The sequence below is a fragment of the Dermochelys coriacea genome, chromosome 4 (genome assembly GCF_009764565.3).
Source record: "Dermochelys coriacea isolate rDerCor1 chromosome 4, rDerCor1.pri.v4, whole genome shotgun sequence".
NCBI lineage: Eukaryota > Metazoa > Chordata > Testudines > Dermochelyidae > Dermochelys > Dermochelys coriacea.
In genome coordinates, this window is record NC_050071.1 from 109,475,179 (window position 1) to 109,491,004 (window position 15,826).

The 15,826-nt window shown below is 42.1% G+C and overlaps 1 protein-coding gene across 6 annotated transcripts in view; it reads left to right on the forward strand.

Annotated features, from left to right (window-relative positions):
- Positions 1-1,104: 1,104 nt before the first annotated feature.
- CCDC149 (coiled-coil domain containing 149) overlaps positions 1,105-15,826 on the forward strand; it is a 71,634-nt gene continuing 56,912 nt past the window's right edge. For 3 of the 6 annotated variants that reach the window (XM_038398960.2, XM_038398962.2, XM_038398965.2), the window contains exons 1-3: positions 1,136-1,300; positions 12,597-12,758; positions 13,996-14,034. In XM_038398960.2, the coding sequence (XP_038254888.1) occupies positions 1,253-1,300; positions 12,597-12,758; positions 13,996-14,034 (249 nt within the window). In that variant the 5' untranslated portion in view covers positions 1,136-1,252. Of the gene's footprint in view, positions 1,301-1,518; positions 1,837-12,596; positions 12,759-13,995; positions 14,035-15,826 lie in introns of those variants that run through there. The other 3 variants (XM_038398961.2, XM_043514061.1, XM_043514060.1) reach the window with 3 other exon arrangements.

A 15,826-nucleotide genomic window follows, 5' to 3' on the forward strand; every position in this document is an offset into this window, starting at 1 on the left:
GCTGCCAAAATTACCTAATGGCGCTGCCTCGTAGACCTGGTGTAGGAGATCGAGAGGCAGTGGCTGGACCACTCTGCACTGTGACTAGTCATAGCTGCTAGGAGTCTGTTGCTCTAATTTACAATGGCAGTTGAATTGGCCCGTCCAGTCTCAGGGGTGAGACAAAGGTTATACATCAGTTTAAGCTAAGGTGTGAATTTAAAATAGTATATTGTTATTACTTCCATGTGGACACACTTAAGCCAATATAAGAAAGTGTCTTTCCCCCACCTTATATGAGAAGTATGGGCTGGTGGTTATGGCTTTTGCTTAAACTGCGGGACACACGAGTATCAAGGGGTAGCCATATTAGTCTGTATCCACAAAAACAACAAGGAGTCTGGTGGCACCTTAAAGACTAACAGATTTATTTGGGTAAAACACCACTTCTTCAGATGCCTGGCATGCATCTGAAGAAGTGGGTGTTTTACACACGAAAGCTTATGCCCAAATAAATCTGTTAAGTCTTTAAGGTGCCACCAGACTCCTTGTTGTTTTTGTGGGAGACACAGGTTCAATTCCCTGCTCTGCCACAAAATTCCTGCATAACCTTGGGCAAGACACTTAGCCTATGTGTGCCTCAGCTCCCTGTCTGTAAAACGGGACTAATACTTCCTTGGAGGGCACTGCAAGGCTAAATACCTTAAAGATCTTGGAGAGGTGGAGAGCTACTGCTGAGAAGAAGTTGTTTGCTGCAGTTTAGCTTATGTCGCTCTGCTCCGGGTTTCAGCTAAACTGGAACAGCCCAAGGCTCTTCTGGCGGGCGCGGGCGCGGGCGGCGGCGCCAGCCTCAGGGCTGTGGCGGGTAACACTCGCCCCTGCTGGGGGCGCTGCCGTGGGAGTCCGCGCCCCCTGGGGCCGGCCTGGCTGGCGAGGGAGGGGTTTCTGGGCCGGGGGCAGAGAGCAGGGGCCAGCTCCCGGGACACGTCGCTCGTTGCACTGGGCTCCAACCCTCGCCGGGGGCAGCACCGGCCTGGGGAGGCGGGGCGGGGCGGGGCGGGGCCAGGCCGCTGGTAGCGGGCGGGGCAGTCCGGGCCGGAGGGGCGGGGCTAGTCAGGCGGGGCGGGGCGGGGCGGGCTCCTACGGGGATGCAGGGGGCGGGGCAGCCTCGGACCCGCCCCGGCAGGGGGGGGGGGGTTCCGCTAAGCCCACGTCGCGCTGGCGCTGCCCGGCCCGGGAGGCGGTTCCGGGGCGCTCCCCTTGCCGCGCAGCCATGAGCTTCAATCGCACGGAGAGCGACTGGCAGGGGCTGGTGGGCGAGGTGAGGCGGCCTCGGCTCTAGCGGGGCGGCGTGGCCCGGGGCCCCAGAGGGAGCGACTGCCGGCGCCTGGCCTCAGCGCTGTGCTCCGCGGCTGGGGGGAGCGGGGGCGGGTCCTGACCAGTGCTGGGGCAGGCCGGGGAGCCCGCCCGGGAGCGCTACAGGGGCCGGAGCCGGGAGCTCGGGGCAGGCCTGGACGTGGGCCGGCGATGCCGGCTCCCGCCCCCGGTGAGCCGAACGGTTCCGGCTGCCCCTTCTGCTGGGCTGTTCCCGCGCCCAGCCGGTTGCTAGTGAACAGCCTGGAGTGCAGCAGGCGGGGGCCGCGCCGCAGGAGCAGCGGGCGGAGCGGAGCTTGGCTGCCCCTGGCCCTAATGAAGGGGTGTGACAGGCAGCCAGCCGGCCCCTGGACCGCTGATCCTTGGCCCTCGGTTTGCAGCTTCCTTCTCAAAGCTAGACACGCAGTCCGGTGCGGACCCAAAACACTGCAGTGACCTCGTGTGAGCTGTCGGGCTTGGAGCCCCTCCTGGAGAATGAGGAAGGTGTGCCTTTCAATGATACGTCCTTTAAAAGTTTTTGTGACGACTTGGTCTGTGATGACTTCTCAAGGTGGGCGCTCTACGGGCAGGGGAAGGAAAGCTCCATAATGTTTAAGTCCTTTGGCTGGCTTGTGGATGTTCCTTGCCCCCTCGCTCTTCGTGTATAACTGTTAGGCATCCTTCAGAAATTTTATACAACGTGAAACTTCATGGTGCACTGCTCTCTGGTGCGTATCACATCTGAGGCTGTAGAAATTAAATATTGGCACCAGATAGCACAGTTGTAAATGACATGATCACAAGCTGCTTTGGGCCTAAACTTTAAATTTGTTTTTGCTTGCATGAACCAACTTCCTGATGCCTACCAGAATGCAGTTCTTACTTAGGTACTGATCCTGCAATTGCCAGTGCAAGAGTCACAGGGGGTTCACCAAATTGCAGCATTGGGGCCCTAGGCCTTAAATTGTTTTAAGCTTTTAGATAGTGTCAACAGAAATCAAAGGTTGAGAGCGGACTGCACTTGAACATAAGCATGCTGTGGTAGTCAATAGTATGTATACACAGCTTTGTTCATGTTTGAGACAAAATAGACTTCAGCTTTTGTTCTATTCTTATTGCAAATGCAAGGCTTTAGACATCTATTTTAGAAGAATGGGGCACTTAAGCTGTGCAAAACAATCTTTATGGTAGACAAAGATTTGGGCCAGTAACCTCAATAGGTAGAAGTAACAATTCAGTATTAAATTGGAAATAATATTTCTGTTTTACATGCCTTATACAAACCTCTGAACTGTCTACACTTAAAAAAAAAAAAAAAGTAACAGACTGTTAACAATTGGTAACACATGCACAAACCCAAAGTAGCAAGCAACCACGTAAAGAGACATCAACTTGAAATTTATTTAGTTTCCAGCAAGTGAGTTAAAATTAGTATCCGGTAGTACACTGACACTGTACCATGCCCACAACCTTTGCCGTTTTACAAACACATTTTCCTGTTTACAAAAACAAAAAACTCTTCTCTCTCCTGCTGCTGTTTGAAAGTTCCCAGATTTACAATATGATTCATGTGGGTGAACCCACCGATTTTACTGGGGCTATGCATGCGTAACAGTTGGTAACACATTGCAAGATTGTGGCTTAGGGCCCTAATCTTGCATACGATACTCCAACACAGAGCCATGAAACTGACAACTTCCAGTGACATCAGTGGGACTTTGTATGTGCATAGGGATCTCTGATAATTCAGCTACTTCCAGGATTGGGGTCTAACTGTCAACACACACAATGCTCTATCAAATGCACAATAAGCTGGAAGACTGAAATATGCATTTTTCTCTATTCTTCTGGTTTTTAGACAATATGAAATGTCAGGACCGAATTTTTCTCATCAGTCTTGAGGGAACATGGGGGATGGGGAAAGAAAGGGTTTTTTTTAAATTATGGTGGAGGGAAATGTCCCTGGACTTTTTAAAAACACTCATGACTTTATTTTGTTCATCAGACTTCCAAAATATTTTAGCCTACAAACTCCAAGTCTGGGCTCAGATCCTGAAATTAAACCCATGTGGATGAGCCCTTGTGCCCCTGAAGAGCCTCATTGATCATACCAAGCTTAGGCTATGGTTAGGGCCCTACCAAATTCACTGCTGTGAAAAATGCATCATGGACCATGAAATCTGGTCTTTTGTGTATTTTTAGCCTATACTATACAGATTTCATAGGAGAAGCCAGCGTTTCTCAAACTCAGGGTTCCAACCCAAAAGGGAGTCATGCGGGGGGAGGCAGTCACAAAGTGATTGTAGAGAGGTCATGGTACTTCCACCCTTATTTCTGCATTGCCTTCAGAGCTGGGCACCTGGAAAGTGGCAGCTGCTGGCAAGGACCCAGCTCTGCAGGCAGCAGCAGAAAAGTAAGGGCGGCACTGCCATACCATGCCATCCTTATTTCTGCATTGCTGCTGGCAGTGGCACTGCCTTCAGACTTGGAAGATCAAGATTCAGTTAGCAGTTCTATCACAGATTTCCTATGAACTTAGGCAAGTCGCCTTGTGTTCACAAAAGTTGCTCTGGTTTAACTAAAATGAGTTTTAAAAATCAGTTTAGTTAAATCAGTGGAAAACCATGTGTGTACTGTCATAAATTGATGTAAACTTAGCTTATATTAGGTCAAATTGCAAAGGATGAATATAAACAAATAACCAGTATATAGGGACAAAATTAGAAAAGCCAAGGGACAAAATGAGAATAAAATAGCTAGAGACATAAAGGGTAACAAGGAAACATTCTACAAATACATTAGAAGCAAGAGGAAGACGAAGCACAGGGTAGGGCCACTACTCAATGGGGGGGGGGGGAGAGGGAGGGAGGGAACAATAACAGAAAATGTGAAAACAGCAGAAACGTTAAATTGTTTTTTGTTTGTTTCAGTTTTCATCAAAAAGGTTGGTGGGTTAGTAGCAATAGGAAGGCTAACATAGTGAATGCCACTGAAAACGAGGTAGGATCAGAGGCTAAAATAGGGAAAGAACAAATTAAAAATTACTTAGACAAGTTAGATTTCTTCAAGTCACCAAGTTCTGATTAAATACATCCTAGAATACTCAAGGAGCTGACTGAAGAGATATCTGAGCCATTAGCAATTATCTTTGAAAAGTAATGGAAGAGATTCCAGAGGACTGGAAAAGGGCAAATATAGTGCCAATAAAAAGGGGAATAAGGACAACCCCGGGAATTATGAATGAGTCAGCTCGGAAAGATAATGGAGCAAATAATTAAGCAATCGGTTTGCGAACACCTAGAGGATAATAAAGTGATAAGTAACAGTCAGCTTTCTTTGACAGGGTGACAAGCCTGGTGGATGGTGGGGAAGCAATATACAGTGTGTAGTATATCTTGACTTTAGTAAGGCTTTTGATACTGTCTTGCATGACCACTCATAAATAAACTAAAGAAATACAATCTAGATGGAACTACTATAAGGAGGGTGCGTAACTGGTTCAAAAACTGTTCCCAGAGAGTAGTTATCAGTGGCTCACAGTCAAGCTGCAAGGGCATAACAAGGATCAGTTCTGGGTCCAGTTCTGTTCAATATCTTCATCAATTATTTAAATAATGGCATAGAGAATAGACTTATAAAGTTTGTGGATGGTACCAAGCTGGGCGGGGTTTCAAGTTCTTTGCAAGACAGGATTAAAATTCAGAATGATCTGGAGAAACGCTCTGAAGTAAATAGGATGAAATTCAGTGAGGACAAATTCCAGGTACTCCACTTGGGAAGGAACAATCAGTTGCATACATACAAAATGGAAAATGACTGCCTAGGAAGGAGTACTGCAGAAAGGAGTCTTGGGGGTCATTGTGGATCACAAGCTAAATATGAATGAACTATGTAGCACAAAAAAAGCAAACATCATTCTCGGATGTATTAGCAGTAGTGTTGTAAGCAAAATACGAGAAGTAATTGTTCTGCTCTACTCTGTGCTGATTAGACCTCACTAGAGTATTGTGTCCATTTCTAAGTGCCACATTTCAGGAAAGATGTGGACAAATTGGAGAAAGTCCAGGGAAGAGCAACAAAAATGATTAATGGTCTAGAAAACATGGTCTATAAGGGAAGATTGAAGAAATTGTGTTTCTTTAGTCTGGAGAGGAGAAGACTGAGAGGGGACATAACAGTTTTCAAGTATATAAAATGTTACGAGCAGAAGGGAGAAAAATTATTTTCCTTAACCTCTGAGGATAGGACAAGAAGCAATGGGCTTAGATTGCACCAAGGGTGGTTTAGGTTGGACATTAGGAAAAACTTCCTTACTGTCAGGGTAGTTACCGGACTGGCTGCCACATTTCTTGGGCAGTACAGACAGTTGGATACTGGGGAAGCAAGAGTGGTGAAAGAGGTGAATTCTGTATCTCTGCCCACTGTGGTCAAGAACGGGAAAAAGGTATCCAATGGGTATCACAAGAAATGTTGAAGGCTGAACACGGGTAATAAGATCTGACACAGACTGTAAATCCCTTAAGGGCTTGTCTACATTACAAAATATGCTCTTTGAACATGACTTTGAAAAATGAAATCAAATTGCATGATGCTGACCTCTAGTTTAGTCAGTGTAGACCAGGACAAATAGCGTTCAGCGATTCAAGTAACTGTGACTAAACTCTGATCCACAGTGAGCCTGTTGTCTATAGGACCTCTGCCTCGTGTACTTTATCAGCTGGGAATTGTATAGTGAAGCAAGCAGGGACTGCAGGAAGAAAAAGGATTGTCTAATGGGTAAAGCAATTGACTGAAACCCAGAAGAACTGTTTTCTAGCTTTGGCTTTGTCACAGACTTCGGATGTGATGCTGGTAAAGTCATTTAAACCAGAATTGTAACAGGTGGCCACTAATTGTGTTCCTCATTTCCTCAGGCCTAACTAGACACCTAAAGCCTAATTTTCAGGTGTGCTGAGTACTCAACATTGCAACTGAAGTCAGTGGGAGAAGCCAGTGCTGACCTGTGAAAAGTCAGCCCCATGGCAACTTGAAGGTTACTCCATCATTAAGACACCCAAAGTCAATGGATTTTTTGGAAATTTTGGCATTAATCTTTCAGTCCCTCAGTTCCCCATTTCTGCAATATCTCATAGGGGCGAGGGCGTTGTAAGATAAATGCTTTAATATTTTAGGGCATGAAACATAAGTGATCCGGACTTCTTGTCCAAAAGATTTGATTGTATAGATTCAAATCTCAAGAACGGAAATAGCAATGGAAGAAGGTAAGTTTCAAGATCTTTGTATAGAACCACTGAGTTCCTACCAAAATTTAGGAGTTGCACTGATTCCAGAATGTTGAGAATATATAGAATGCAGTCCACAGTGATTCATAAGCAGAGGTTAGAGACGTTTTCATTACTCTTGCTCTCAGCCAGTTGGTGATTTGATGTGGAAATAATGGCAAGAAGGGAAATAGCAAACTATAAGCCAGTCATTTATACAAATGCAGTATAGACAAATTTCTAAACTGTTTTGTGATATGAACTTGTCATGCATTATTGTAAATTCTAAGACCTTGACAGTGTCCCAGCTTCATCGGATTATTAGACCGTGTCTGTACAGTAGCTGATGAGATCTAACCAGATTTGTCACTAAAAATAGCTGTGGACAAATAGTAAGTGTTTGGGGTAGAGAGGGTCACCTTGGCACAATTTCACTCTCCTGTAATATCAGTCTCTTACTCGGTTTCACTAAAGATGTTACCAGGTAGTAAAGCATTTCAGGCAATAAATAGTTTGTCATATATATTCCTTTTAATTATTATGATCTGTCTGATAGCAATTATCATTTGCTTTATTGCAGACAACAGTTAATTGGTAGGTAAGAGTCACTAGGCAAATAAGAAAAGCTTTTTAGATTGAAGGGACGCAAGCAGGTTCATGGGTAACTTCTTGTTCTGTTGTTTTTAAGCTGACGTTGAAAAGGAAGCTTTCTTGGATTTTAAAATAACAATTTACTATAACCATACAGAAGAGATTTTTATTTTTTTTTATTTTTTGGTGTGGTATAAAATATTTCACTTTACCTAGAATACATTACAGAATTCATTTTGTTATATCTCACTGGCCTACTGTATATAACCTTTTTTCTTCCACTTGAGAAAATGAAACCTCTGGCATTCATGTAAACAGAAGCAGCTACTGGATATTTTTTCTAAAGACCTACGCTTAAAAATCACCCATTTCTTGCTTTGTTCAAACCAGAATATCCAAGTCTCTGTTGTTTTCTGTTTTAATTGGCACCCTACTGGTTCTGCTGGTCTCATTTGTTCAAATATGCAGTTTTCAACAGGGCCCCGTTATTTCCTTAAATACCTTCCTCTTGTTATTCAGTTGGTCTCATTTACTTTATGGCCATTATTCCTTTTTTAATTGCTAAAAAGCATATGCACTGCATAGTGTCTGGCTTGCCTACTTTGAATTGTGTCTTGATATAATTTATTATTACGTGAAAAACAAATAGATTAGAATTGGGAACATAGTTCTGGAGAATCATAGTTTTGGAGAATCATAAAGCTTAGGAGAATACGCTATTAAACTGTAGATTTTCTTTTTCTTTTGACATAAGTCCACAGAAGCAAACTCCATATTTATTTTTTTAAATCCATTTAGAATGTAAAAATGCCTACATAGAAATATCAGGCCACCTTCTTATGTATGGTTCTTCATCGGTATATAATTCACTAAGTCAGAGCACAATTCATAGATTCATACATACTAAGGTCAGAAGGGACCATTCTGATCATCTAGTCCGACCTCCTGCACAGCACAGGCCACAGAATCTCACCCACCCACTCCTATGAAAAATCTCACCTATGTCTGAGCTATTGAAGTCCTTAAATTATGGTTTAAAGACTTCAAGGAGCAGAGAAGCCTCCCTCAAGTCACCCATGCCCCATGGTACAGAGGAAGGCGAAAAACCTCCAAGGCATCTCCAATCTGCCCTGGAGGAAAATTCCTTCCCGACCCCAAATATGGCAATCAGCTAAACCCTGAGCATATGGGCAAGATTCACCAGCCAGATATTACAGAAAATTCTTTCCTGGGTAACTCAGATCCCATCCATCTAATATCCCATCTCAGGGGATTAGTCCTATTTACCCTGAATATTTAAAGATCAATTACTTACCAAAATTCCATTATCCCATCATACCATCTCCTCCATAAATTTATCAAGTTGAATCTTAAAACCAGATAGATCTTTTGCCCCCACTGCTTCCCTTGGAAGGCTATTCCAAAACTTCACTCCTCTGATGGTTAAAAACCTTGGTCTAATTTCAAGTCTAAACTTCCTGGTGGCCAGTTTATACCTATTTGTTCTTGTGTCCACATTGGTGCTGAGCTGAAATAATTCCTCTCCCTCTCCTGTATTTATCCCTCTGATATATTTATAGAGAGCAATCATATCTCCCCTCAACCTTCTTTTAGTTAGGCTAAACAAGCCAAGCTCCTTAAGTCTCCGTTCATAAGCCAAGTTTTCCATTCCTCGGATCATCCTAGTAGCCCTTCTCTGTACCTGCTCCAGTTTGAATTCATCCTTTTTAAACATGGGAGACCAGAACTGCACACAGTATTCTAGGTGAGGTCTCACCAGTGCCTTGTATAATGGTACTAAAACCTCCTTATCCCTACTGGAAATGCCTCTCCTGATGCATCCCAAAACCGCATTAGCTTTTTTCACAGCCATATCACATTGGCAGCTCATAGTCATCCTATGATCAACCAATACTCCAAGGTCCTTCTCCTCTTCTGTTACTTCTAATTGATGCGTCCCCAACTTATAACTAAAATTCTTGTTATAAATCCCTAAATGCATAACCTTACACTTCTCACTATTAAATTTCATCCTATTACTATTACTCCAGTTTACAAGATCATCCAGATCCTCCTGTATAATGTCCCGATCCTTCTCCGAATTGGCAATAGCTCCCAGCTTTGTATCATCTGCAAACTTTATTAGCACACTCCCACTTTTTGTGCCAAGGTCAGTAATAAAAAGATTGGTCCAAAACCGATCCCTGAGGAACTCCACTGGTAACCTCCCTCCAACCTGACAGTTCTCCTTTCAGTAGGACCCGTTGCAGTCTCCCCTTTAACCAATTCCTTATCCACCTTTTGATGTTCATATTGATCCCCATCTTCTCCAATTGACTCAATGTGCGGAGGACATTGTGATCCCTTTTCATTTGGACCCTGAACACAGTTGTCAACATCTGTTCATGGTTCTGTCACTGTCAGCCTAATTGATAAGGGAAAATTACCTACTCCCCATAAAAGGTGAAATGTTCTTTCATTCTCTGAATGTACTCCTAACGGAGGCCTGAGATGGATGGCAGGATCTATTTTTGTTTAGCATTTGATCTATATTTACTGTTTGAAAGCCTGTATTTGTACTGCAGTATAGTTACAGGCTACCATGTAGCTGTTTTCAGAGTAGCAGCCGTGTTAGTCTGTATTCGCAAAAAGAAAAGGAGTACTTGTGGCACCTTAGAGACTAACAAATTTATTAGAGCATAAGCTTTCGTGAGCTACAGCTCACTTCATCGGATGCATTTACTGTAGCTGTTGTAACTAACAGATCTTTCTTCGTAATTCCATTTTATAGACTGAAGGCCTGAAACTTAAGACTGGCTCTGCCTAGCCAGTAATAGTGGTGCTTGGAGGTAGTTGCTCATTGTGAACATCTTCTGATAGGAAGTGCTCAATTGCTGCTCCCCTCTCATTATACACATTGCCAAATCAGTTCTCTGATCCACATCAAGCTGACTGCATGTGCCAGTCCCCTTGTTCCTGGTCAATAAATGAGTATGGGGACTCTTTTTTACAAGGAATTTTGTTTACTTTCACTTTTATATGTATTAATTAACCTGTCCAGTTGCCATTTCTGGTATTGAGTAATTATTTGGGGAAGGAATTTGTGGGGCTTACGTATATGAGAACATCTGAATAAAGGAAAAGGACCTCTTCAAAGAAGAATCCTTCATAAAAGAAAAGGTTTGAAATTCAAGTGATTTATCAGCAAAACTGTTGGAGGCAGACTTTCATAGATATCAAAGTTATCAAAGTCAAAGTTAATTCTCAGGTCTCATAGTTAGTATTGTTTTAATCCCTTCTATTTACCTTTTTCCTTTATTAGGGTTATGTTAGAAATGTTTTCATACATATGGTATATTAGGATGGTTTTCTGTTCCTACAGCTTTATTCACCTGAAGTCGTAACTATTGACTTGTGAGTTTACTTCCAAGTAGCAATTCATAATCTTGTACAGAAATCCCTTACTTTTGGTTGGTCTTAAAGTGGGGTGGGAAAGAAACTAGAAATGGATGAGCAAAATTGTTCATTGAAGTTTAGAATTGTTTATGCTGTCATTAGAGTACCTCTGACAGCACTGAATTTTAGATTCTGGATGGCTTTCTTGGTTTTTATCATGTATTTGCCACTTTCAAGGTGTCGGTAAGGACACAAGTACAGAGCTATAGTTGCCTTCGTGAGGCTTATGCCAAGGCATCATAATCCAGAACATTTATGGCAGAGTTTCAATTGCTTTGCTGCCAGGAATAAAATTAATCCAAGGTGGAAGTGTCCTCTCTAGGAGCTCAAATCCTTCTTGGAATTGCTTTTCATTTCCCTTTTGGTTTTGCAACTAAGCATTTGCCATTTTTGGAAGACATTAGTTGTACTAATGTATCAAACATTCCCCCAACCTTTTCCTTACTCATTTTAAATTGAAGTTAAGTAAGTCAATTCCAGGCAAGTAGTATATATGAGTAATGATTTTTGTCCTGAAGAACTACACTGACTTGAACAGTATGGAAGTGCTGATGCTGTTGCTTTGTATAAGAGCCCATAATGACAAAATATTCTTGTCAGAGTATATAATGAAACTATAAATTATTTTCATGAATGCTATGATGTTTGGTCTCTTACAAGGCAAATTCAAAAACTATTTAGTACCACATCTCATATATGTGAATAACATTAAGTTGTACTGTATGTGCAGTAGAAATATAGCACTTCTTCACAGACACTCTCTCGTGTTCGGTGAGAGAGTCTGACTGCACGTTGTAAAAACTGAAGCAAGTTGTATAAACACTTTTTTTGAGAATTAAAATTCAGATATGGCATAAAAGCATGATATATGCATATATAATATATACATACTTTCTACCACTTTCTCTCTCAAAATCAGGGGCTCAAGGGAAAGTGGCGGCGTGGGGTAGACTAGTAGATAACTTGAATGACCTGTACACCAGTGCTAGGAACTTGGGTAGTAACAAATGAGGAATTGGAATTGCTCATTTATGAACATAAATTTGATCTAGCTAGTATTACAGAAACCTGGTTTGATGAGTCCCATGATAGAAATATTAAAATCAATTGCTAAAATCTATTTAGGAAGGATTAAGTGGGGGATAGGGGAGGGGGGTGGCACTCTGCCAAAAATGGCATTACCTGTTTCTAAGTCCCTGATAACTCAAAAGAAAATGATCCTGCATGCTTACAGATGCAAACAGATAAAGCATAAGATGAGGTATTACTTGGTGTCTGCTAAAGATGTCCAAATCACATTAGGGAGCAGAATGACCAGCTCCTTATGCATGTATCTATTATGTATAGGGGGGAAAAAAAGCTGTGCAATTATGGAGGACTTCAGTTTAGGTGATACATGCTTGAGGGCTCATAGTGCCGGTACTAAAACATGCTTGGAATTTCTAAATATTATGGATGACAATTTCCTAACTCAAAAAGTGTTGCAACCGATGCCAGGGAATTCTATATTAGACCTAAACTTGACAGATAGAGGAACTGATTACAGAACTAAAAATTAATGGTAATTTAGGTAATTATGATTGGGAATTGTTTACGAACATTTTACTAGATGCTCAAAAAGCCACAATCAAGGTTAAGCTGTGGAATTCTCTGGCTGCTTCTATGGATGGTGTGTAGGGGGAAAATGGCCAGGAAACTCTGTGACTTCAAACTGTTGGAATAATTTGGCCCTAAGAGTTGATTTTAGGATTCTCTTGTCCAGCAAATACTTTCCCAGTGATTCTAGTATATTAAAGTCTTCAGTTTTAACTTAGAAAGACACAAACGTAAACCTCTAAACCCTTACAGATAAATTGCTTTTAAAGTATTTTCTTAATGCAAACTTAGTCTTCTCAGTTCAGCACACTTTTGTGAATTAATGCTTTGTCCAATTACTTTCCCTTTTCTCTTTTGCAGTATCTGGTATGTAAAAGAAAGCTAGAAAGTAAAAAGGAAGCGTTGCTGATACTTTCCAAGGAACTGGACACATGTCAACAGGAAAGAGACCAGTACAAACTTATGGCCAATCAGCTGCGGGAACGACACCAGTCACTGAAAAAGAAATACCAGGAGCTGATTGTATGTTACCATATGAACATTGTACTGATTTGGGCAAGAATGAACCTGAATTTAAAAAGTGTTTTCCTTTTATGAGTGCAGTATGTGCTGTAAAAATTAATTGTTTGCTATACTACTTCCTGATGGTATGATCCCGGTTCCACCATTATTTATTTGTTAAGCGCTGATGTAGTTGGCGCTATAAAAGTGGGCTTGGCAGGATTCAATTTAAATCGACAGACGTTTGTAAATGTCTGTTTCAGCTGCCACTCTGAAACGGATGACGGTAACAGTCGCTGTAAGTTCAACCTCCCCTCTGCACCTTGTGCCTGCAGAGATTGGTGTCGCAGGCCCTGTGGCAGCACAGAGCCCTCTGCAGCCCTGCTGTCAAAGGAGTGGGTGGAGCTGTGACAATGGGCCGGTAACACTGGACCTCTGCAGATGCAAGGTGCGAGGAACAAACTGGTCCTGGACAGTGGAGCAGAGACCTCTGGCCAGAGCTGTAGGGAGAAGGACAAGCCTCTGGCTATGGGAGAGGCAACCTCACCGCTGAATGGCTCTTGCCCAGGGACAGATCCATTCAGCGTGGGGTGCTCTCCCTTCTCCCCCACATCGAGTGGCGAGCTGACCTCTTGGCAGCCCTGGCCGGGGATCTGTGCTCTCCCAAGCCAGGACTGCAGCCTCCTCCGCACCTTGCACCCAGTGTCTTGGGTCTCTCGACAGCACAGAGCGCATCCTGCAGCTCTGCCGTCAGCACAGGAACCCCCCTGCAGCCCTGTTAGTGCTGCCCTAACCTGCGCCCCTTAATTTTCTTCAATTAACTATTTTTATTTTTACAGTTGCAGGAAATTAATTAATGGAAAAAAATAAAAATTAAATTCTGCCAAGACTGTGTATAAGGCACAAACAAAGATCGTTCCAAACCCAAGAAGGTTAATCTAAAAGTCAGGCTACCATTTAAAAACTGACTGCAGTGTTATGCCACGGTAACGTCATGCACTGTTATGGAGAACAGTGCAACACAAATGTATGATATGCTGTTTTTAGCAATGTAAATAAATCTTAACTCTCCAGTTCCAAGAATCTTCTGAAGTTAACATGAAGTGTCTTTAATCAAACTGCAACTTTTTAAAACCTAATTTTTGAAAACTATTGGTTCAGATACATTCTGGTGTTTTAAAGTCTTAGAGACCCAAAGCTTATATGGTTACTGATTTCAGAAATAAGCTGCCAATAAAATGTATCTCTTTATTTGTAGGATGGGGATCCCTGTCTTCCTCCTGAAAAAAGGAAACAGGTAGGCTTTTTCTGTTGGCATCATACATAAACTATTTTGTGAGATTTCAAACTTTTAAAACTATATTGATGTCGATAAAAAAAAAAATCTGATATTCAAGTGGACATTCCAGTTCACATTGGAAGACCATGAAGTCTTCAGTGAATCGTGCTTTCTTTTAAACCTGTTAACTCCTGAAATATCTGAGCTATCATTAATAAACAGAGCAAATGGTTATGCCTATCATTTTACCTAAACTGAAATCAACAAGGGTAATAAGAGTTGAGATTGCCCTCTTCATTTGTTTCTTGTATTTGGGTCCTAAAACAAGTGAACAATAGGGGCATCATGGTGTCAAAGGGGGCTTAGAAATCTGTTGAATGTATACCAGTTACTTACACTGTGTTTAGATGCTCTTTCCAATTGCATGGTCTCCTGGTTTTGGGGGGGGTTTCAGTATGGAACTATATTAATTAGTTATTTTAGGCCAGAGGTTCAGATACTGTGCTCAACAGAGTACTTGTTGGTCTGCAGAGAGCTGGCAGTTGCACGAGGATAAATCTTGGTTTCTACTGAGAAATATAAGAAATGAGAGGGTGTAATGAAATGAAGAACAGAAATAACCATTGTAACTTTTCAAAAAGGGCAAAACATCTGTTGCTCTAATGCCAGGCAAAAATATATGAATATTTTTTCCTGTTGCCTTTGAACGCAGGTGCTAGTTTTTGGGGGTTTTTTGCCACTGAGATAGTATGTGAGCACAGATGGAGGGAAGGTGGTGGTCTGGGTGAGCCCAAAAGAAAGGTGTCCATGAAACAGTCTCTCTAAGGTGTAGCCCACATTATTGAGAATTTGAGAATTTTAGTCAGTCATCAGTCTCTTCTGGTGCCTAACATTCATATTAACAGCTTTTGCTTCTCAGTATCTAATTTAGCATTTTAAAAACCTAAATTCATATCCCCTTTAAACTCCAGGGAGGTGAAATTCCAATCCATATCCCCAAATGTTCAAAAATTAACTCAGGCCTCAAAAAATCATGAGATTGGCTTAGAAATCTTGACTTTTAAAAATAACAAATTATGGGTTCCTTTTTGTTTTGAGTCTCTGGGCTTCACTCAGGTCACATTTTCTATTTTTTTTTTCCTGAAACCTAGAGAGTTTAAAACTCCTTTTTAAAAATTTAAATTTTAAAATGGTAACTCAGATGTTCATAGAACCACTTGACTCCAGGAGCTGCCGTTTTAGGAAAAAACACCAAATATGGTGAGACTTGTGATGAACTCATCAGTTTCGGCAACACTGCCCAATACTTTCCTTCAAAATGGTCTACAGAAAAGTCAGAAGAATGCTGAAAATAAAGTAGGGTAGAAAGGTTAGAAAACAGCGCTTAGAAGGAAGTACATTTTAAGGGCTGAAGATTTACATGTACTGTAAATACTGCCTATGTGCACTGGAGTGAAATTAAAACCACATGTCAACTTTTATTTTGAGTTTACTGGCTCTATTGTGCTAGTGACACCTGTGGAGCTGCCATTCCACATATGCATGTCAGCGGTGTGGAAGGGCCATCCCTCCATGTTTACCTACCCCTTTAACTTTAGATTAGAGGGAAGAGAGAGGAACTGGCTCCTCTGTCTCAAATCTGGTTGACCAGAGGACTGGGTCAGAATCCCACTCTTGCCTTCCCATTACCAGGCTGCTTCCCACTGGAGGAGGAAAGTGTTACGCAAATGAAGCTTAGCACTACAGTCCATTGGTGATCTTCCTAAAAACACCATCCTAGCCACTATGGTTGTAGAAGCCCTCTACACCA